The sequence below is a fragment of the Tursiops truncatus genome, chromosome 15 (genome assembly GCF_011762595.2).
Source record: "Tursiops truncatus isolate mTurTru1 chromosome 15, mTurTru1.mat.Y, whole genome shotgun sequence".
NCBI lineage: Eukaryota > Metazoa > Chordata > Mammalia > Artiodactyla > Delphinidae > Tursiops > Tursiops truncatus.
The window spans coordinates 80,090,257-80,112,877 of record NC_047048.1 but is presented as its reverse complement, the minus strand read 5'-3'; the positions used below and the strand labels follow the sequence as shown (position 1 = coordinate 80,112,877).

The 22,621-nt window shown below is 44.2% G+C and overlaps 3 protein-coding genes across 5 annotated transcripts in view; 1 reads left to right on the top strand and 2 right to left on the bottom strand.

The window, feature by feature from the left end:
• The window catches only part of CASS4 (Cas scaffold protein family member 4), a 49,180-nt gene extending 43,426 nt beyond the window's left edge, over positions 1-5,754 (bottom strand). Inside the window, exons 1-2 of the mRNA XM_033840696.2 lie at positions 3,353-5,754; positions 1,024-1,225 (exon numbers count right to left, since the gene is read on the bottom strand). Of these exons, the coding sequence (XP_033696587.1) occupies positions 1,024-1,059 (36 nt within the window). The 5' untranslated portion in view covers positions 1,060-1,225; positions 3,353-5,754. The remainder of the gene's footprint in view (positions 1-1,023; positions 1,226-3,352) is intronic.
• A 1,059-nt stretch (positions 5,755-6,813) lies between these two features.
• Positions 6,814-18,149, bottom strand: CSTF1 (cleavage stimulation factor subunit 1). Its single transcript, XM_004321038.4, has 6 exons — positions 17,887-18,149; positions 15,555-15,755; positions 13,326-13,603; positions 12,964-13,161; positions 11,818-12,208; positions 6,814-9,024 (listed from the first exon to the last, which is right to left on the bottom strand). The coding sequence occupies exons 2-6, from the start codon at positions 15,721-15,723 to the stop codon at positions 8,765-8,767; spliced, it is 1,296 nt and encodes a 431-aa protein (XP_004321086.1). The 5' UTR covers positions 15,724-15,755; positions 17,887-18,149; the 3' UTR covers positions 6,814-8,764.
• A 108-nt stretch (positions 18,150-18,257) lies between these two features.
• Positions 18,258-22,621, top strand: part of AURKA (aurora kinase A) — a 19,690-nt gene continuing 15,326 nt past the window's right edge. For all 3 annotated transcript variants that reach the window (XM_073793117.1, XM_004321036.4, XM_004321034.4), the window contains exons 1-2: positions 18,258-18,443; positions 22,077-22,120. In XM_073793117.1, the coding sequence (XP_073649218.1) occupies positions 22,082-22,120 (39 nt within the window). In that variant the 5' untranslated portion in view covers positions 18,258-18,443; positions 22,077-22,081. The remainder of the gene's footprint in view (positions 18,444-22,076; positions 22,121-22,621) is intronic.

Below are 22,621 nucleotides of genomic sequence, written 5' to 3'. Positions count from 1 at the left end.
AAAGATGTTTAAAAAAAAAGTAGTGGACTGTTCTAGATTAAGGATGACAGAGACGTAACAAACAAAATGTGTGATCCTGGAATGAGTCCTGGGCTGGAAAAAAAACAAGTAAACATGCAAAGAAATAATAACAGCCAAAAAAGCTAGAAAGGATGTTTTTGGATTTTTGGAAAATGTGAACGTAGCCTGTGTCTAAATATATACAAATAGATGCATACAAATGTGACAAAGTGTCAGGAATCGGTGAATGTAGGTAAAGGATACGCACAGGTTTACTGAAATTTTTTTTCTATTTTCCCAATGGTTTAAAATTTTTCAAAGCAAATAGTCGGGTACAAAATTCTAGGGTAGCAATCTACATAAGAGAGACTGTCATGGGTTATTCAGCTGTACATTCCACCAGTGACACCTATTGTTATTATTATAATAATAAATAACACATATTTAATCATATAAGCAAGCTCCCCATTTCATAATTGTTTCATTTTGTTTTCCTGTTCTACTTAAAATTTTAAAAAGATGTAGCAAAATAACCCTGACCTTCACTTTTCCTTGTGTCCAAGCAGTTTTCTTTTAGCAGCCATTTCAATATTCTAAACAGCAAATCCTTTTTGATTCCTGTCACAGACTTGAGCTCCACTCATGCATGTCAGTACAGAAGGTAATGTGAAAACAGCATGAGGAAGGCCCGCTGAGGACTCAGGGCTGGGGCAGAGACCCATGTCTCGCTCGGAAGTTTGTTAGAAGGTGAATGGACACAAAGGGATGGGTTGTGTTATCAACCGCGTAAACTGGGTTTTGCTAGAAAGTAATTTGCAACCATCTCTGAGTCAGACTGGTCAGGAGCTTTACGGCACATTTGGTTTCTATACTTAAACTCACGTGAAACTTTCTCCTCTCAAACTTAGATGTTACTGGTATTCATCTTTGACTTCATCAGAAACTCAGCCCTGAAATCGGCCGCTGTCCTTATAACCCAAACAGGCTGCTCCGTCTGCCTCTGCACACAGCCCCGCCACTCACCTTGGGCGCCCCGTCCGTGATGCTAGCTCCTTTCATGTTGCTGGTGTGAAACGGCTCCTTTGAGCTCCACGGCTGATATCTCTGACTTCAGAGGTGGTTACGCAATGTCACTGCATGCCTCTGGCTGGTTCTCAGAAACTGAATTCTATGGAGCTGACAGCACAGGAAATTGTCAGAATGATTCTCCCAGCAGGCAAACTTTCTGGAAAGGGTGAGAAGAAAAGAGGTGAAGGAAGGGAGACCAGAAATCCAGACCACACTCACTCCTCAATGTGTGATGTCTGTAAGTATAAATTGTCACACATTTGCTACAAGAAACCGCAAAATGAAAAAAAAAGTCTTCTGCTTTACAGGGTGAAGTTCCTACTTATGAACGCACGGCATTCTCATCCCTTGAACGTTGTGGAACAACTCCCCCTGGACAGACCAAGCATATTTCTCTGATTAGAGGCCACCAGGACAAATTTGTGATAACAGTCAGTGTTTCTTCCTTCCTGCCCCCTAAAACTTACCCTGCAACAGCCGGAGAAAACAAGTCCAGCGGGGGTGGGGGGCGTGCCCAAGGGACCTCGTCCCACATCTTTCCCGTCAGGTGCACTCTTCCGCTTCCCCCCGCTCTGACCCCCATACTCACCCCCTGGTCTTTGAGTGCTGGCTCTGCAGCAGGGTTATGCGGAGTACTTATCAATACATTATCTCTCAAATCTCACCGACCCACCCACGTGATGCCACACTAGTTCACACAGTTCGGGACGACTTGCTAAGTCTTTCCACTTTCCTTAAGTTCAGACTAAACATCCAGAGAGGACCCACAGGAGAGCAGATTCCTTGCTAGGCATGTTCACACTTTTATTTCACATAAACAAACGGGTACCCATCCTTCCCAGTGGGGCTCAGCTTCCACCTCCAATGGGCTGTCTCTCTCATCGTTCTCCTGTGATTACAGCACTTACTGTCTTGTCTGCAGGCTATCCCACATGTAGCCCCTACAAGTCTGAGCACCAGGAAGGATTTACAGGTGGAAATAGCTGACTGACTTCTGGCTGAGACAATCTATATTTTATTTTATTTATTTCTTTTCAAAAATATTTATTTAGCTGTGTCAGGTCTTAGTTGCAGCATGCAGGATCTTTTAGTTGCAGCATGCGAACTCTTAGTTGTGGCATGTGGGATCTAGTTCCCTGACCAGGGATTGAACCTGGGCCCCCTGCATTGGGAGTGTAGAGTCTTAGCCACCTGACCACTAGGGAAGTCCCCAGGACCTATATTTTAAATTGTTACCAGTGTTGGAAGTTAACTTGCAGTGCCAAGTAATTGACATGCTGTTGATGGGAGCAGTTAACAGGGAGGGAACGGTGATCGCACAGAACGATCACAAACTGACTTGGCAACAAGCTCAAGGTGGAGATCCATAGAGAGGAGGACAGAGATGGGAGAGTGGGGGAGTAATTTAGGGAAGGCTTCACGAGGAAGGCAAGGTACGAGAAGCTGGGGCAGAGCCGTATAGACCCTGGACTAACAGAAGTATTTTATCCTGTTAGTCTTTACAGATGAGACAAATCATTAAAGTAGTACCACTGCAATGCATATAACAGGTGATATTTGTGAGGCAAAGGCCACTGCAAAATAGCAGGTGATTTCCATGTTGTTAAATGTGAATCCGGGTGTTTCTCTTGGGTGCACCTCTTCCCTCCTGCTTTTTCTTCTGGCTCTAGCAGCTCCTCTGTGTCGGCGGCCATGGGCCATGTAGCACCTCAGATGAGGAAGAGGCAAGCACTGTCCAGCTAAGGCTGAGGTTCATGTTTCCAGAGTGGGAATTTATTAAACCAAGATTCAATGTTTCCACATATATATTGAGACGGAAAAATGTTATGATTGCATTTTAAAAAGTCCTTATCTCTCAGAGATATATACTGCAATATTTACAGATAAAATTTGAAAATTCAAAATAATTCAAGGGGAAAGTAGATAGAGGTATAGGTAGAACAATACTGGGCGTGAGTTGAAGATTGGGGAGTCTGAGTGATGAGTCCATGGGGATTCACTGTACTGTACTGCTGATACTGAATTTAAAAAAATAACAGCTTTATTAAGATATAATTCACATACCACAAAAGTACGATTCAGTGTTTTTTAGTATATTCAGAGTTGTGCAACCATCACCACTAATTCCAGAACGTTTTCGTCACCCCAATGAGAAAGCCCGTACCCGTTAGCTGTCATTCCTTGTTCTCCTCTACCCCCGCCCCTGGCAACCATTGTTTCTACTGTATTATTGACTTTCGTATATATTTGAAAAAAAGTAAAAAGAAAGGATGGACATACTCACTCAAGGTCACACAGTGATGAACAAAAAAAGACAACAGGGCTTCCCTGGTGGCGCAGTGGTTGAGAGTCCGCCTGCCGATGCAGGGGACACGGGTTTGTGCCCCGGTCCGGGAAGATCCCACATGCCGCGGAGCGGCTGGTCCCGTGAGCCATGGCTGCTGAGTCTGCGCGTCCGGAGCCTGTGCTCCGCAATGGGAGAAGCCACAGCAGTGAGAGGCCTGCGTACCACACACACACAAAAAAGACAACAGACAGATTTCACACCAACTCAAATTTGGACGGTCCCTATCACCTTCTCAAACTCCAGACAGTAATTCTTCCCTATACTGAAGGGCTGACCTCAAAGGTCCCTATACAGATTAGAATGCTGTAATTTGCATGTCTTATTAAAAAATTGATTTTATTTATTTATTTATTTTTGGCTGTGTTGGGTCTTCGTTGCTGTGCATGGGCTTTCTCTAGTGTGACGCGCGGGCTTCTCATCGCGGTGGCTTTGTTTTGCAGCACGGGCTCTAGGCACGCGGGCTTCAGTAATCGTGGCACAGGCTTAGTAGTGTGGCGCATGGGCTTAGTTGCTCTGCGGCATGTGGGATCTTCCCAGACCAGGGATCAAACCCGTGTCCCCTGCGTTGGCAGGCGGATTCTTGACCACTGCGCCACCAGGGAAGTCCCTGCATGCCTTTTTAAGGAAAAACAATCAGAACCAAAATCCAAGATACAAATGTAATAGGATTTGGCCCAGAAATTAAATACTCACCCCTACATAGATATTTAGTGTAGTATTTTGTGAACAAGGGGCTTGAGTTCTCAGACTCCTATTTGACCCTGCTAAGATTTTTCTGAATGAAAGGCTGTAGACATTTTGCTGCAATCCGTTCATATTTACATCTTAAGGCAGGTAAGTCTCTTACGTGCACAAATATTGCGAGAGTTGACCATTCTAGAAAATTGGGTGGTTTTCGCAATATACTGCAGGCGGAAGTTTGAAACGGTTAGAATTCAAAAGAACCAACTGAGAGAGCTTCTAATGAGGTAATTCCCACCCCTCCTCTCTTAACTAATGTACCACTGAGAACAGTATTTTTTTTTTTTTTTTGGGCTGCATGTCATGCGGGATCTTAGTTCCCCAACCAGGGATTGAACCTAGGCCCTCGGCAGTGAAAATGCAGAGTTCTGTCTTAACTACTAGACCGCCAGGGAATTCCCGAGAACGGTATTTTGAATTGATTTTCTTTTCAGAACCTAGGGAGTCAGATCACCTCCACAGCTCCCAATAAATGTGCAAGAAGGCAGGGACTTCCCTGGTGGTCCAGTGGCTAAGACGCCATGCTCCCAATGCAGGGGGCCCGGGTTTGATACCTGGTCAGGGAACTGGATCCCATGTGCCGCAACTAAAGATCCCGCTTGCCTCAACTAAGACCCGGCACTGCCAAATAAATAAATTAAAAATAAATAAATAAATGTGCAAGAAAGCAGATGGCTTTTGCGTAGTGCTCTTTATATATGCTTTCATGCTGTTTTCGTGTGGACTTTCAGCCATTCAGCTCCATGAGTGGTAGTTCAATACGTGACTTTTTTCTTAAAGTCCAGCCAAACACCACTCAGAATGTCCAAAGCCTTAAAGGCCTGGCAGGACATTTCAGACTCTGCTGCTTTAAAATCACCTTATTATCTGGCAGATTTTAACCTCATGAATGTAGCTCAAAACAGCTCCTTTGGTCAAAGTAGGATTTCATAAATTGCCAAGAAATTCGTCTAAATACCCTAGTATAGGGATAATACAGGGAGGACTGGCATCCTACAGCTACTGTAATTATTAAGTGAGAGCTCAGCTTAAGAGCCTGAATTTTGATCCCAAGGTTGAGAGGGAAAAAGAATGAGAGCAAGACTTGAAGAAAAGGATGCAAAGGAAACACTGCAGGTGGAGAGGGGGTGTAAAGCTGAAGGAAAAGGCTGAATGCAGACAGGGAGATCAAGAAAAACCAGGGCAGAAAATGACACCACAGGCCAGTAGTCATTGCGGGTGAGCAGCCAGGAAGAGAAGAGTAAATTGGCCAGAAAATGACTGCGAAAGAGGCTTCATAGATGAAAACACCCACTAAGGGAGTAGCAAGGCAAAGGCAAAGGCTCCAGAAAAAGGGCAAAAACATGAGGTACGAAAGCTACGGACGTGCTGAATGTTTTATAGCTTTTGTTGTTCAAACCCACTTGGTTACTTTTGACGTCTCTTGATCCTTGGCCCCATTTTAGTTATTCTGTTTTAGTTCTTCAAACATGTTCTACATATATATTGTGCATCTGCTAATTCCACTAAGTCTGACCCGTTTCTGATTCTCATCACAGTGGCTGCTTCCTATGTTCACTTGTGAACACGTGACTCCTAGCGCTCTCTGGGAGAAGGAATAATTGAGGCCTGGTGTTAAGATGCGCTCGTCCGTGGAGAACCGGTGCTGGCCTGTCTGGCACTCATGGCCACTACCAGCTGGAGCTGCTTGGAATTCTCAGCTTGCTTTTCTCCAAACCACATAGGTAGTGTGGATTGGTTCACCCTTGTTTGTGGATGAGATTCTCGAAGACCTTCCCCTGTGCCAACGCCCCAGACCCTTCCCTGCAAACCTGAACCAGCAGTGTGGGGCCGGATTCCTCTTTCTCTGAGGTGGGGATTTTGTCCAGTTCGCCCTTTTGCTGAGGGGGCCACTTTTGGGTTCTGGGTTTTTTTTATGGGTCTTGATCAAAGTTCCTAACCTTGTGAAGACTCAGAGCCCAGAAATCTTTAGGCTGCAAGGGACTGACAAATGTCCTTCGTGCAACCGGCAGCTCTGTCACTGTTAATCCTCTGGATGTGTGCTTTGTGTGGGGTCTGCCTCAGAAACCCCCTCACTTTCTTGCTAGCTCAGCTATCTACTTAGTGATTAAAAACAAATTCTATCCAGGTTCGTACTGAAAGGGTTCTGTCTGGCCTGCTGTTTTTTTCAGTAGAAGAAGTGTCCCCCAAGAAGTAAATGTTTTTCCCCTCTCCCAATTGTTTATATCATGTGTTTTTAAAAAAGGAGGTTCAGTGATTGAAGTGCATGTTGGGGATGATTTTGATAAAGTTCTTCAATCACAGAAAAGGAAGCTATCGCCTGGAAATGACTTGCCTCAACAGAGCTGAGACTTAGATGCCCCCAACATCTCCTTTCCTAAGAGAAACCAAAGCTTAAGGCGAAAGCCAGATTTCTCTGAACCATCTAAAGAAACAGATTATACTAAAAATTGTACATTCATAGAAGAGCAAAGATACACAGCTAAAGGTGATTAAGCTACGAAAATCTGCCTTCTAGAACAAAGCACTGAAGAAACAGTGTGAAAAGTGTCAGTCCAAAGTCACAACTGCTGTTCAAGAGCTTACGTTCAAATACAGAAACATTCAAGGCAAGCTCCAAAAAAAAAAAAAAACACCCCACAAACACTAGCTTTAAATTATCATTATATACAAAAAGTTTATTTTAGAAATCAGATGTCTTTAAAAAATAACATAGAAGTTATAAGTTCTTAACTGCATATTACTCACCATCTGAATGTCAAGGGTGTTATGTGGTAAAATTAAGTGGTACAATAATTAACGATGTGATGAAACCAAGTCCATGTAATATACCTGGCATTTACACCAGTTTCAAACATTAATGTGATTTTTAAAAGCAAAAAAATTTAAAAAGAAATCTATTTTGGAAACACACAAAAGCATCTTGATCTTGTAAACAGAAGTCCTGAAACTACAGATCTATTGCTGAGACTATTCCAAAAGCTGGAAAAAGTAGGCAGTATCATTTAAATACATGAACAGTTAAAAAGGTCCAATGGAAATTGTATCAGGAGTACAGTGTGGTCATCCCAGTGCATGTGCCAGAGAGAATAAGCAGAAAGGTTGAACCTCTGCTTTACAGTTTCATAGGCTGAAAGATGGAAAACGTGGGTAGTTTTGGTTGGTAATTTTGGGGTAGAACTGGTTATCCTTGTTTCTATCCAATAGGTTTCTTTTGGTCGTACAAGAAAAGCACCCACAGATGGCCAAGCTCAAATACCGCAGAATGAGAACACAAAATAAATTTAAACTCACTACGGACCAAAAAATATAGCTCTTTGGAAATCTTAACTAAAACCTGTGACTTACCATGTTAAGAATGCTGAAAATGGTTTTATAGACCAAAGAGTTAAAATGCTCCTTAAGGATGATGTCTAAAGCAGACTTTTTATACAATAAACTTCAGAAGACTATAAAATTCCTGTAACATAAAACAATTAACATATTTAGTATCTTTATCAAATGATCCCAGACTGTATTTCTAGGTACTCCTACCCAGACCATGAGGTATTTGTATTGGGAGATAATGATAAACCAAAGTTTCTCTCTGTAAGGGGAGCTCAGGGCTCTCTGACCTAGCTAGAGTTGAATCCAGAGAACCACTGTCAAGTTTCAAGAACCAGAAAACCTGTATTAGTTCGTTAATTGCAAAAAATCTTCTGAGAATGCAGCTGCTGGGTCTATCCATGATGAGTAGTTACGGCTCATGCTGAAGGGAACTGAAAAGTAAGATTTAAAATTACATAAGAACAAAGTCAATTGACAGTAATCATTCCTGAAGATGAGCAACACCTGAGAGCAATAGCGGGATCACCTAGTTTTGATTACACTGGATGTATTTTCAATGTTTCCTATCAAATGGCAATAATCTCATCAGAAACACATTTACTGAAGACAAGCATTTTAGGCTGTGAAAGGATAATGTGGGACGTGTGATGGGAGACAGACCTCCTATAAATCTTCAGGAAAAGCTGGTCATTAGTTTCACTGCAGTGAAAAATGTGTTACCAGTAACGTCGCAGATCTGAACTTTATTATCAGAGTGATGTCACTTTAGGATAGAATTGATACTATCGATGTTCTAAAATGGTTTTAACGTGGCATAAAACTCTTGACTCTCAGAGCCATATGCCCCCGTATCTGCCAAAATGTATTCTGAAAGGAAAGGTACAAAGGGGATGTAAAACAGGCACGAGAGTTGACAAAATATCCAAATGAACGTTCCTCACGACAGATCCACTTGGGATCTAGAAAGCACCTGAACACGCCATCCTTCTTCAAATGATCAAGGGAAATAGCAAGTCCTGTATTTACAAAACTGATGAAAATCACACTGTAATAATCAGTGACTGCAGAACAACCGCACAGATCTGTGTTTCCAACATTTTCCACCATGATTCTCCATCAAGGTAAAAAAAGATTCTTTCATACAAATCCCAGAAGGACGCAGAGGTGGCAGCACAACTGCCAAAGATGGTACAATGACTTACTACTGAAGCTGATGGCGGGACACAAGGGGAAGGAGGGGCGGAGTCCTCGAGGAAAGAACCCTATTTAACGCCGGCGGCTCTAGTCCGTGGTTGACCTCCGGTACCAAAAGCGCGCCCTGAAGTCGTCGCTACAGGTCATGAAGCCGGGGTTGGTGGGCGAGTGCACGATACAGCGCACGATGTTGTTGTGGCCCAGCGAGAGCAGGTTCCGGCGCTCGGCCGTCCTCGAGTCCCAGCAGCAGAGGCTGATGGTCCTCTCGTCAGGCAGCAGCACGTAGTCCTCCGTGTGGTTGAAAACGGCCTGCGTCCGGTGCACCTGCCGTCCACTCAAGCCAGCACCTGCGCAGAGACCGAGAGGTTAAGGCCTGGGCACCAGGGCTAGCTTTCCAGTTCACATCTTAGAGCCCAGACTCTTCTACTTTTGTTATTAGCTCTGTTGACGTAAAAACTGCATTTTACAATTGTTGAAGTAATACACATTTATTGTGCAATTTTGGTAACTCTAAAAAATGTATGAAGAAGAAAATCACCTTTGGGCCCACCACCTAATGCGACTCTATTAATGTTCTGATGGATTTTTAGGCATAAAAACACCTTAAAAAAATACAAAAGTGGTGCCACATTATCTAACTTCATGTTGGATACGTTGTGTTTTTACTGGCTGCAAAGTATCCCATTGTTTGGAAGCACCATCAGGTAATGATTCTTTTCCTGCTAGGCAGTTAGTTTGTATCCAACTGTAATACTGTGACAAACATTCTTTGTATAGAACACATTATTTCTTTAGGACTAAATTCCTAGGACTAGAATCACTGGGATGGATGAACAGCCACTCTCCAAGAGGAAACTCTATGCTTTTTGTTTTTCACCATGAATTAAAAAAAGCATATTTTATGTTTCAAGTATTATATGAACTATTAAAAAAAATCTGCCTGATAATTTTACACAGTCAACATTTTGGTGAATATCTTTTCCAATCTGTGTGCGTTTGTAATTTATATAAATCAGGGCATACGGCATACAGTTTTTATTCAACAGTTTGTGGTGGAGACCTACAAAGAGGGAATATAGCTTATCAGATAAAAATACACACTTTGGTGCTGGATCTGGACTCAGTACTTATTAGCGATGTGACTTTGAATGAATAACATCCCTGGGCCTTAACTGTCTCCTCTGCTCTGCAGGGATAATTACAGCACCTGCCCACAAGATGTTGCAGGGATTAAAATGAGGTGTAATGCCCATTCAGCTTTGCAGTATAAGTGTTCAACAAGCATTACTATGAGTATTTATTTTTAAAGGCTGCATGCCGTGAAAGGCTATGTAACAATTTTCTCAATGCTTCTTCTGGACATTTATATTCTATCTAACTTTCCACTGCTCCAGATAATGCTGGGATGAATACCTTTTTATGTGTGCATGTGCATGCCTCCCAAGGATCTTTTTAGGTTAAATTTCTACCAGTGGATATAGCAAGTCAAAAATATATATATTTATAATTTTGATAATATGACACCAAGCTGCCCTTCAGAAGTATTTTACCAATCATATTCCTAACAATATGTGATTTCCTGAAACGTTTATCAATACTATATAATACCAATCTTTTAAATTCCTGAAATCTGATGAGCAAAAAGATACTTCCATATTCATTTCTTAGGTTTATAGTGAAGTTGGTCATCTTTTCTTGGGTTTACTGAGCAGCGTATGACCTATGCTTATTACCTATGCTATATATTTTTTTCCCTAGCCAGCATTTAATTTTGTTTATAGCGTTTTAAATTAACTTTTTTTTTTTTTGCGGTACGCGGGCCTCTCCCTGTTGTGGCCTCTCCCGTTGCAGAGCACAGGCTCCGGACGCGCAGGCTCAGCGGCCATGGCTCACGGGCCCAGCAGCTCCGCGGCATGTGGGATCCTCCCGGACCGGGGCACGACCCCGTGTCCCCTGCATCGGCAGGTGGACTCTCAACCACTGCGCCACCAGGGAAGCCCTAAATTAACTTTTAACATCAAAATTTCTAATGTTTACTTGATAGTTTTTCCTTTTCCTTCATTATTTCAAGAGCCCTCTGAATTCTAACTAAAGATTAAAACTGGAAAAGCAGATCCAATAGTGCTAACATGAAGGGGTCTTAAACTGTGAATTAGAAAAAGAGGGAATTTGCGTATAAATTCATTATAATCTCATTTTAAAATTAAATCCCAATTCTCCAGAAAAACAAACCAATCAGCCACATATAACCATAAAACATCCCAAACATTCGTAAAACAAAAATGACTCTTCCCAAGACTTGCTAGCTATACCATCTACATCAGAAGCCAGAGAGATGGCAGGAAGCAAACTCTGGTTACAATGAGGTAAATCTATGGTAGGTTATGCTGCACCCTAGTGGTTCAGATGTCACCAACTCTTCAATTTTCTTCACTTATTAATATCCCAGCAGTCCCTTACAACAGTGTTGTTTTCTTGTGAGTTTTAAAGTTGTGGTCATGGAAATTTCAGTGTATGACACAAACATCTCACAACAGAGGAAACTAGCTGAAGTTTTCTACCAAACAGCCTTTGCTGCTACAAGGAACAGGAAAATGAAAGACAATATTTTAATACTTACTATCAAATAATTAGACAAACACTGACTACTAGTGATAGGATAAATTTAAACAGATCTCATAAAAAGAGCTCACAGGCACAACTGTTACAATTAGAGACCAACATAAATTAGACAATCAGACTGACAATTTTGTGTTTCTGTCTGAAGGGCCCACTTTATATCTAGGTTCGGAACACTTGGGGTCTCTTTTGGGGGCTCCTTCTCCTCTCTCAGGCATGAGCCAAGATCTTTCCTCTCACTTACTGAGTCTCTTCTCTGGACTGCTTTCATGTTTTTGCGGGAAGTGGGCAGGCCATGGGTCTACAAACAGACCACCTAATTCTCAAGTGTTACTTGCATGGAATCAGATCTAATTTTAGCTGTGAACATTTGAGAAGGGCAAAGAAACTGTGGTTCTATTTCCAGCTCTGCCTCTTGTTTGATCCACATAGATTTATTGTGTGGATCTAGTTCGAGGATCTAAGAGTTCTGGAAACTAAAATGCCTCAGAAATGTGAAGTAATATCAACTTCTCACATACCTGTGTATCTCACCAGGGTTCGTCCTGTTGATATTTCCCAAAGTTTAGCTACAGAGTCTTTTCCACTTGACAGAATGTATTTTGAATTTTTGGAAAAAATGGCAGAACAAACTTCAGCACCGTCGTGTGCTTTCTCAAAAGTGGTGATGCATCGATTTGAAACACCATCCCACAATTTGATGCAGCCGTCCTTGCTGCCAGTCACATACATATTGGCACTAGGATTGTAATTAACGGAACATATGGCATCAGTGTGTTGATCTTGAGGATTGCAAGAGACAAAGCACTGAAATGTGTTGATATCGTAAAGCCGAAGAGTAGGATGCTGAGTTCCAACAAGTATAAAGTCTCCAGAAGGATGAAAAGAGATGGAGCGTAACATTTCAGCCTCCTGTTGGGAAAGAGACCAAGTGGTGAACAATTAAACCCACAGGAAATGGGGAAAATATTTGGCTGATGCAAAGAACCCATAAAACAATGACTAGATATTACACAGGTAAGAGAAGAACAAAGAACTTTCTGGAATACACAAAAGGACCATCTGAACAAAGATTTCCGAAACTATCTACTGGTGAGATTATTCCGAAGATCACAGGTGAGCTTCATCATTTGCACATAAACAATGGGTGAACTCAGAAGGGAATACTATCAATCTATGACACATTCACATACGATTAATGAATAAAAATAAACTATAAGAAGAGTTTCTTTAATTTGTCCCAGGGCTCCAAATATTGAAGTGGAAGCCACTACAAAAACATTAGCATTTCTGAACCGCATATTCAAAACAGAGCACCAAATGTCGCTTTTCCAGCAAACACCTGAGAATTTCAACTGAATAATTTTTTAATTCCCCTAAGTTAGAGAAGTTCGTTGTGTTTTGTCTTTAAACAGGAATCTGCAACCTTTAAAATGTGATGTGCATTCTGAACTGTATCTGTGACCGGCAGCCATCCTCACTGGCCAGAGGTGGGCGCGTGACAGCATGAGAGCCGTGCCATTTGCAGTGGGCGCTGCGTCCTTGCTGCCATCCTCTCTATTCACAGGATGACCACTGAGACGACTTTTAACAAGAGAAGAGCCACACAACAGCTCATTGTATTTAGGGAAAAAAATGCATACAGCTCCTTTCCAAACATTCCTAACCTGAATGTATTTGAAGGCTCTTTTTGCAGATGGTTTGGAATAATCAAATAATTTAAGAGTATAGTCCCTTGAACCAGAGGCAAGGATCTGTTCTGTTGGGTGGAAAGCGAGACACGTGACTTCATCCACGTGGTCGTAAAGAGTTCGAATCACTGGGTGGTTTTCCATGTTCTGCTGTGCAGTCTCATTCATCATGACCTAGGCCAGCAAGAAGAGAAGAGAATCTTGAAGTGCAAAATCCGTCTGGCTCAAAGTATACATTCTACAGCTATGCTAAGTTAAAACTGGTTTAAACTATGCTCTCATTCTCCCAAGAATGAACAACAAAAGGCAAATGGTAAGTATATTACCAGGATTTTTACCTCTATTGGCATGGCACTTTTGGCCAACATTCTTTCTGTGTCAAGTATTTTTATGGAAGCGTCAGCAGATCCAGTAGCTATTAACTGCCCATCTCTACTATAGGTAGCTACACGACATGGTCCTTTATGGGATGTGACATAGCATGTTTCATACTCTGAAGCCTCTGGGGACATAGTCTGGACATCTGCATCAAACTCCAGGTCAATTCCTGTGCCAGGGGCAACTGTATCTGACCGACCAATTGCATACTGAACTGCAGTATCATCGTTTTCCATTCCTGAAAGGAATAAAAATTAAGGGCATGAAGAAACGTTATTTTAAAAAGACAGGACAAAGTTCTGGATCCAAACTGGGAAAGGTGTTTGCTGATGTCAACTTACTCTTTCTTGGAGCTGCATGGTACTTAATACTGTACAAAGTTATGTATTGTGACCTGGGTGCACAAACAGTGACAACGCTGTAAGGCAATAGGCGTTGTGGCAGGTTAGGTTCCAACAGGTAAAGTCACCTCCCCAGATACTTGCCTCCAAAAGTTTCTACTTTAACCACAACTACAGAAACTGAAAAAGAGCAGTTCTGTAATTAAATTGTCCATTTTTCCCGATTTCGAATTTTAATATTTTTAGTGTTGAGATCTGTTAGTAGCAGCTCTGAAGCTCACTAAGTCAGATATAGTTAGTAATAACATTAGTGAAACATCTTTGAAAGAATGTTGAGGTTTAAACAAACTGAAGTTTAACAAGAAAATCCTTTTTTTTTTTGTTTTGTTTTTGCGGTACGCAGGCCTCCCACTGTTGTGGCCTCTCCCGTTGCGGAGCACAGGCTCCGGACGCACAGGCTCAGCGGCCATGGCTCACGGGCCCAGCCGCTCCGCGGCATGTGGGATCCTCCCGGACCGGGGCACGAACCCGTGTCCCCTGCATCGGCAGGTAGACTCGCAACCACTGCGCCACCAGGGAAGCCCAGAAAATCCATTTTAAATTGAAAAATAACTTGACATATCATATAAACAATTTTTATTAGTATAGGAAAAATCAGAAATGCAGATAAACAAAAAACAAACATAACCTTGTATTATATCACCCAGAGATAATTACTGTTAACATGGCGGTATGAATTCTTCTGGACCTTTCTCCACGCACACAGTTGTTTCATTTCTTAAAACACAAATAAAATCACAATATGTAACGTGGTGTGACATACTCGGTCATTTACCCATATGGAATAAACACCTGGCCAGTGTAATAAATGTTCACCCACATCATGTTGTTGGATCCAACTTTATGAATATGAGAACATGTACAACCAATTCCATATTGTTGGGCATTTCAGTGGAATTCATTTTATTTCCTCAGGCCAATTCGAACAGTTTACACTGCCAAGTCAAAGAGTATAAATATGTTTGGCAATTCTGTATTTTACTGAGTGCTTTCTATGACACAGGCAAGCACCTGGACACACTGTTGAACAAGACAAGGTTCAATATCTTTATTAAACTTGCAGTCTGGGACTTTCCCAGGGGTCCAGTCATAAAGAATCCGCCTTCCAATGCAGGGGATGAGGGTTCTATCCCTGGTTGGAGAACTAAGATCCCACATGCCGCGGGGCAACTAAGCCCGGGCACCAGAACTACTGAGCTCATAAGCCGCAAAGAGACAGCCCACGTGCTGCAAACTACAGAGCCCTCACGCCACAACTAGAGAGAGAAAACCCGCATGCCACAACTAGAGAGAAGCCTGCACATCACAACAAAGAGCCTGCGTGCCACAACTAAGACCTGACGCAGCCAAAAAAATAAAACCCAAACCCAAAGCAAAACAACTCGCAGTCTTCTGGCAGGTGGTATGGATTGTGTGGGAAACTCAAAACAATATAGAAAATTTCAGACAGTGATTCTGTTACAAAGGAAATGGGATTGCTGTTTTAGAGCACTTGCGGAGGTACGGGGAAGATGTTCGGGTTATTTTAGAAGAAATGAGGAGGACTCTGAGACGACATCTGAGCTGAGACTTGAAGTCAATAATACAGCGGCAGAAAGCTCCAGATAATTCACATAAAGACCCTGAGGCCAGAACCTGCTCAAAACCTTCACACTCTGGACTTCGCTTTCTCCTTCATTACCCAGCACTGTGCTCGACACATACTAGGCACTAAAAGTAAAGGGCAGCAATCCTGACAAACATCTGAACGCTTGTCACGGGCTCACTGAACGTGCGCTCTCAAGTCACCTAGTTTGATGAGGTGCAGGAGCTGCTCCGAGGGCGCACACACAGACTGAGGCTTGATTTCATTGATGAGGCCATTAGCAATGCTGATGTAGCCATCATAGAGCAGCTGGCTAATGATCAGCTTGTAGAGCTGCTGGCGATCCTTCAAGCCCACTTTGGTTCTGTACATCTTGGAGGAGAGGAAGGTAATTTCCCTGCCAGCTGCAAGAGAGAAAACAGGAGATGATGAGGGGCAGAGGCACTAGCAAACCACAGAAGCAACACAGGAATCTGGTCAGCCTTTCCAGGGCTTAAATCCCAGCTCTATCAGCATTACCTTTGGTCAGCAACTACGTTTCTCAGAGATCAGGGTCCTCAGCTGTTAAATAAGTCAGTGAAGGCTAAACAAGATGATACATGTAGCGCATTGAGCACAGCAGCACACAGAAATGGTTCAAATCACGTTAGCCAATATTTACAGTAGAACCTCTCTTCATGAACATTTTTTCTCTGCTAAATTACCCACCTGCAATTTTTATTCTTTACTGCTATCCCAGAATCTTCCACTTCTGTTAATGAAACCCTGGCTAATGTTTGCAATAGGTACAACAGCTGCTACTGTTGGACGTCTAGACACTACTGTTTCCACCAGCTAAGCTGTTATGTTTACTAATGTCAGTTATGGTCATTCTTAAAACATGTTTCAAGGCAACCGAGCTTGTTACATTACATAATTTAATTACAGAATACTTTGGAAAGCATTGCTGAATAAAATATTGGCAAATAGGATACAGCCAAAATAACTATAAAAAATGGAAAAACTGGAAGGACTGTGCGTTTAGATTGATTTACAAGTGTTTAAGTTCTCTCTCCGGCTCAGAAAGCAAAAGAGAAAATTACAGATGGTTTCCAGTTTATGCAAAAAAAAAAAAAAAAGAACTCCAATTGGTTGACATGATTAGATAATCTGATTATAAAAATCAATGTCTGTACACGTGTAGATCTGTACAGGTATCGGAAAGCTGCAGGAGCTGGGGAACAGCGATAAAGAATAAAAGTCACAGGCAGACAGGTAGCTGTGGCACAGAAGAAAATTGGAAGGCAGAGCACAGGAGAGAGAGAAGAATATAAGAAAGAAGGGCGGGGAGTGGGCAGTTAACACCACTTCACAGGGGTGATTCTGAAAGTGGGAGGTGCTGTAGGAAAGGGGCGGGAACAGTGTTTTTAACTACCCAAGGCCCTCTGGAGAATTACTGAGGCTACTGATGATAAGAATAGCCAATGTGTTTACCATGTTTCATCTCAATCCTCAACAACATCCTATAAAGGAGGTCCAGTAATCTTGCTTACAGGTGAGGAAGGGAAATGACTTGCCCAAGGTCTCAGAATTAGTGCCTGGAGGAACCAGCATTAGAACGCAGACGGTTTGACTCCAGAGATGATGATGTTCTAATTGCTGCGTGTACTGCTCCTTAAAAACTTAATGATAAACTAGCTAAAATTCATTAGACATTCCGCATATAACACACATGGTGTAAGCAACTAATATGCATTACCTCATTCAATCTTCAGCTTATGCCATTTTAGAGGTGGGCAACCGGAGGCACAGGAAGGTTAACTCACCCAGGATCCAACAGCCTGTAAATGGCGGAGCCTGGATCCTAACCCAGAGCCTGAGCTCTTACTGTGCTCTACTGATGGGTATTAAGCAAATATATATAAATCCATGCTTGTGTAGACAATATTAGGACACAAAAGAGATGATGAAACCGGCTCAAAGAGGTTAGGAAATACTGCAAGTAAAACGTGGCTGCGTAACTCGTCCAAGGTTAAAGTGGCCACCAGGATTACCCACCCCAGAACCCACAGCGTAACCACTATTCCATCCTTCACTCGTGCCAGGCGCATCATAGGGCTACCAAGAGATTAAAATAGGAAAAGAGAGGACGAGCCCTGCTTCTCAACTCCCATAGAACTTCCGTTCGCTGGGCTAGAAAGCGCCCTAATTACCGCCCCCAATTTGCAGGTGAAGGGTCTGCAGCCCCAAGACAGGAAGTAACCAGTCCAGGACTGGTTGTACCCGTAGTTGGAAGGAAGACCAGGGAGAGAACACAAACGCCCCCTCACCGTACGCTCCGCTATGACCCCGAGCTAGAGGCTAGCGAAGAATGGAGGGTGAAAGAGAGGCCTTTGAGGAAGAGGAGCGACAGTGCGGGCCCAGCCTGGCAACTCAGGGCGCATGCCACCCCGCTCACTATTGACTCTTCCCGCCTCGCCCGCGTCTTTCCTGTGGTGCCCCAAAGGCGCTAGCCGACCGCACCCGCCATTCCACGCACCCAGGGCTCCCCCATACCGGATCGTCCTGCTCTCTCGGTCTCCCGCGCTCTCTCCTAGAAAAATGGAGACGCGAATCCTGCCCAATCGATCGCTCCGGGCGCACCTTCACTGCGCACGCACAAAGGGCATCGCGCCGAGCGCTGCGCTATCGATTGACCCCACTCGCTCCTGCCCTTCTCGCCATCTTACGGGCGCGTTCTAGAGATTCGTTCACCTCCTCCGACTTTATCTCCGAGGCGGCAACCCTGACGCCAAGGGACTGCTGCCTCACGGACAAATGTCAGACCCGGAGAGCACCGCGGGCGCTAGAACGGCCGCAGATGTGGCGGGCCTTTGCCTCCATCACTTCCGGGGCCTTGCGAAGCAAGTGCGCCTGAGCGCCGTCTCCGCCGGGCCGTGACTCAAGCCGTCGAGTTGGTTTTGAACCAATGAAAATGCAGCGCCTCTCTAGCCCCGACCAATCAGCTTTCGGGTTCGAGGGTTTAACTCCTATTTAAAATGAAGACTTTGACTCCTAACGGCCGAGCTCTCGGGAGGACTCGGAGCCTTTGGGTCGGAGGTGGGAGGCCGTAGGTACGTAGACCTGGGGCATCTCTGTGAGGCGGGCGGGAGGACCCTGGGTGGCCTTTGGGGGTGGGTGGGAGGGAAGAGGTCTTTGGGGCCGCTGGGCCGGCGAGGGGAGGGTCGGGGCGAGAAAGTCTCTCTTGGTCCCCCAGTTTCTCCCTGCGTTCCCCCCCCGTTCCTCCCTGCGTCCCCCCGTGCTTTTCCAGCGCCCTCCCATCAGCTCCTGGGTCCCCAGACGCCCTGTAACATGCCGCCTGGTGTTTATTAAACACCTGGAGTGCGTTGGGTTGTGTGGCGTGGGGGGGGGGGCTCTGGGGGGGTGCTTTCTGATGGGATTCTCGTGTTCAGTGAGCACCTGGGTAAGGAGGTACAGAAGGTTTTTGCTGTCTTGGAGTTTGCGTTCTGGGGGGTGGGGAGACAGACGATGAAGTAGCAAGATAACTTCCACTAGGGAAGGGCGCTAGGAACCGGGGGCTACTTTGGGTAGACTAGCCGGAAAAGGCCCTTGTCCGGGCGGGACGGATGAGTGGGTGAATAAATAACTTCCTCAAAGAGGCCTTCCTGGGCCAGTACTTCTCAAACCGTAGACCTTGGACTACCCTTATCGGGATTACTTGAGCGTCTTTGTTAAAAATATGAACCCACCTAAGGGATCAGAAGCGCTTGGGTGTAGGACTCAGGTGTCTGTATTTTTATCAAGCTCTGCAGGTGATTCTGATGTTTCGTTGAGAACTCGTGGTCTAGCCCAGCCACATACTGGTCATCTGGGGGTGTCTTTGAAATGCAGGATGTAGTTGTTAGGTCTGGGGTTGGGCCTGAAAGTCTCCATTTCTAGCGAATGTCCTCCTGATGTAGATGTAGCTATCACCCTTTCACTGTTTCCTGCTCATCCTTAACCTTCCTAGTTCTTTGAATTAAATGCTTCTCAGCGACATACTCATTTCCTCTCCACTCTCTTGCATCTGTGCAGACGTTTGCAGGTTTAACGAAGGAAGGAAAAGCCTCAACCCACAGTGCAAATCTGTTTTGCTGTTTAGACTAGTAGGATCTCTAATTTGAACTGCAGGGATCTTGTGCAGGTCGTCTGGACATGTGACTCCTGAACTCCGCTGCAGGCCAGAATCACCTGAGAAGCAGTCTTCTTGAGGCTTTCTCCAGAATTTCTGGATCAGAATCATGTTCCATTCTGTTACTGTGCTTCCTGAGAAGGAAAGTGCATTACATTGGCGTGAATGTCTGTAGCTTCTGTGGAAGACGGTTCAGTGTTCATTGGTCTGTGTGCTCTCATGAGTCTGCTGCTTGTAACTGTTAGGGAGAGTGAAGAAAGCATCAGAGCGTGTGTGAAATTCGAGGAGAATGTATTTCCTTTTCTTTTTTGTCTATTATGTCTAAATGGCTGTTTATAAGGACTCCAGGCTCTTTAGCCTGGTCCCGGCTTCGAGGTGGAGTTATTTGATTACTTATAAAGTGGATGTGAAAGCGTGGGGCTGAAGAGTGCTTTCTGATTGGATTCTAGAGTATAAGGAGCATCTGAGTAAGAGAAATAGAGAAAGGTTTCTGCTTTCTTGGAGTTTATGTTCTACTTACTTGATAGGTTGTTGTGCCTGACTCACAGGAAGTGATTCTAACACTTCCTAAGTGTTAGAAACTATTTTTTATTACTGACCTGTTTTGTTAATGGATTGATTCATTCCCAAAAGATGAGCATACATACTGTGTGCCAGGCATGTTCTGGGGAGGTAACAGTGAACAAAATGGGACTAAGCTCTTCCTCCTGTGGAGCTTACTTTCTTTAGAGATACTGAGCAGATAGCTGGGTATCTGAGTCTGGGGACTCAGAAGGTAAACAAGTACAAATAATGTTATGTAAGGTGTTAAGTAAAAGATGATCTGAAAGGGGCATCTCAGCACGAATGAAATGAAGGAACAGCCACACTTCTCTTTTAGGGAGGAGCCTCATAGGTAGAGGGAACAGGAAGTGCAAAGGCCCTGTGGCAGGGGACTTCTCTGCCAGGGAAAGGGAGGAGCCCTGAATGGCTGGTGTGCAGTAGAGAAGAGGAGGAGATCTGGTCACAGAGGTGGTCAAGATCCACATTCTGTGAGGCTTTATAGGCCTATATGTGCAAGTAAGATTTTGAATTTGAGTTGAGGAACCATGAGGGGCCTCTGAACCAAGGACCATATATCTGACTTGTTAATGGGATCACTGGGCACAGTGTTGCAAATGAACTTAATGGGAGAAGGGTGGAAGCAGAGTGACCATTGGGGAGCCTTTTGCAAATAATTGCGGGGAGAGAAAATTGTGGTTTGACGAGGTGGGAGTAGTAAAGGCTGTGAGCAATGATTTTGAAGATAGAGCCTGTTAAGATATGCTGATGGATCAGATAAGGGTTTTGAGGGAGAACCGTGTAAAAGATTGTGCTAAGACTTTAGACTTGAGCAACTGGCAGGATGGATTTGCCGTCTACTGAGATGGGGGCAGCCCAGTCCGCCATCCGAGAGAGCGGGTTGCCGGAGATGGGGTGGGGAAGGGAGCAGGACTTCAGTTGGGGACAGTTTAACATTGAGATGCTCTCAGATTACCAGCTGGTCAGAGTTCCGATGGAAATTTGGGGATCCTCAGCCTGTGGATGGTACTGAAAGCCAGGAGACAGGATGAGCTCACCGAAGGAGTGAGTGTAGTTGGGAAAGAAGTGTTTCTGGGCAACCCCCATGGCAAAGGGGAAAAGAAGTGTGCCGGAGAGAAGAGGTTTCATTTGGTGTGTTGGGTTGAGACGCCTGGCAGACCTTCCTGGGGGATCCTGTGAGCAGGTTGTTAGAGAGCCTGGCAGTCGCAGGAGAGGGGAGGGCAGGAGATGCAAATTCGAGTTCTCTTGTTAAAGATGTTCAGAGTCCTGGGGCCGTAGGCAGGTGTAGATGGAGACCTGCAGAGTCCATTCCGGAGTCACCCCAGACACTGAGATTGGTGGTACGCGTGAGGCTGATCAGCAAAGGCGGTTGCGATGGGACAGCAGTAAGGTGAAGACAGATCTGCGAGCTAAGCGAAGAAAGGAGTGGAAAAAGAGTGCAGGATCCCCTGGAATGCAGGGAATGCACGTTAGAGGAAGGCCGAGAATTGACCTTTCGGTTTAGCAACAGCAGGGGTCAGTCTGGAGCTGGGCTGGCAGTGGGGATAAAAGCCCTGTGGGAGGGAGCTTGTGGCAGCGTGAGGGAAGTGGTAGAGACTTGCAGAGCTTTGCTGTTGAAAGGGGAGGCCAGAGATGTGGTCATAGCTTGAGTCAGTTTTGGGGTAAAGAGGACCTTTTTTGTTCTGAAGGCAGCAGGTGTGGAAGCTGGCTTGTACAGTGATGAAAGTGGTCCGTTAGAGAGATGATGGGGCAGGACAGGGCGGTTCAGGAGTGAAGTCTGAGTATCGGGGGAGGGGCGGGCTGCAGCGTGTGAGGTGGGGGGAAGGCCCCATGCCTGCACGTGGTATCAGGCGAGAAAACACTGCTCCCTTATCAGCCTCATTTGGATGACAAAACATGTAAAATTCTGTGTGCTGTTGAGGCTTTTTTATCAGGATTTATAACCCTCATCCAGCATAACACTTGGAAGCAGGTGGATTTTTACAAATTAAAGGTGGTTCTTTTTTCTTTTCAGGCATCATGGACAAATGTAAAGAAAACAGCATCTCGGGGCCTAAGGTAAATCGAATAATCTGTAATCTCAAGTCACATTTATAAAACCCAAAGAGAGATTGGGTTTTATTTTATTATTTATTTATATTATTATTATTTTTTATTGGGGTAGAGTTGTTTGAGATTGGGTTTAAAATCTAGAATTCGTTTTACCTTTACTCTGGGTTGTAACTTTAGATCCCTCTACCACGTTCTTGGGTGGGAATTAGTCATTTTTCTACGCATTCAATAACACTTCGTTGCTTCTTTCACCGTAACTTTTATTTCCTCTGCTTTGTCTTACAGTTAGCTGTTTAAGTATCTCTATTGCTCCATTGCATGCAGGATAATGATGTACGTAGTAGGTGCTTAACACTTGCCCGTACTTCCTTGCTTTCCAGAAATTAATTTCTTTGCCGTAGTTGGTTCTGCTCACGCTTTAGAGGAATGTCTAGCAGCAGTTCAGTGGGCATTTCCTGGGCATTGCAGCCAGGTTCTGTGTCAGGTGCAGGGATCACAACGGTGAAA

What these genes read in the sequence shown, in the direction of transcription:
- CSTF1 (XM_004321038.4), bottom strand. Translation starts at nt 15,723, where the DNA reads ATGTACAGAACCAAAGTGGGCTTGAAGGATCGCCAGCAGCTCTACAAG. An exon ending in CCTGCACCTCATCAAACTAG is followed by an intron (nt 13,604 to 15,554) that starts GTGACTTGAGAG and finishes TATTCCTTTCAG; the next exon opens with GAATGGAAAACGATGATACT. An exon ending in AAAGTGCCATGCCAATAGAG is followed by an intron (nt 13,162 to 13,325) that starts GTAAAAATCCTG and finishes TTGCTGGCCTAG; the next exon opens with GTCATGATGAATGAGACTGC.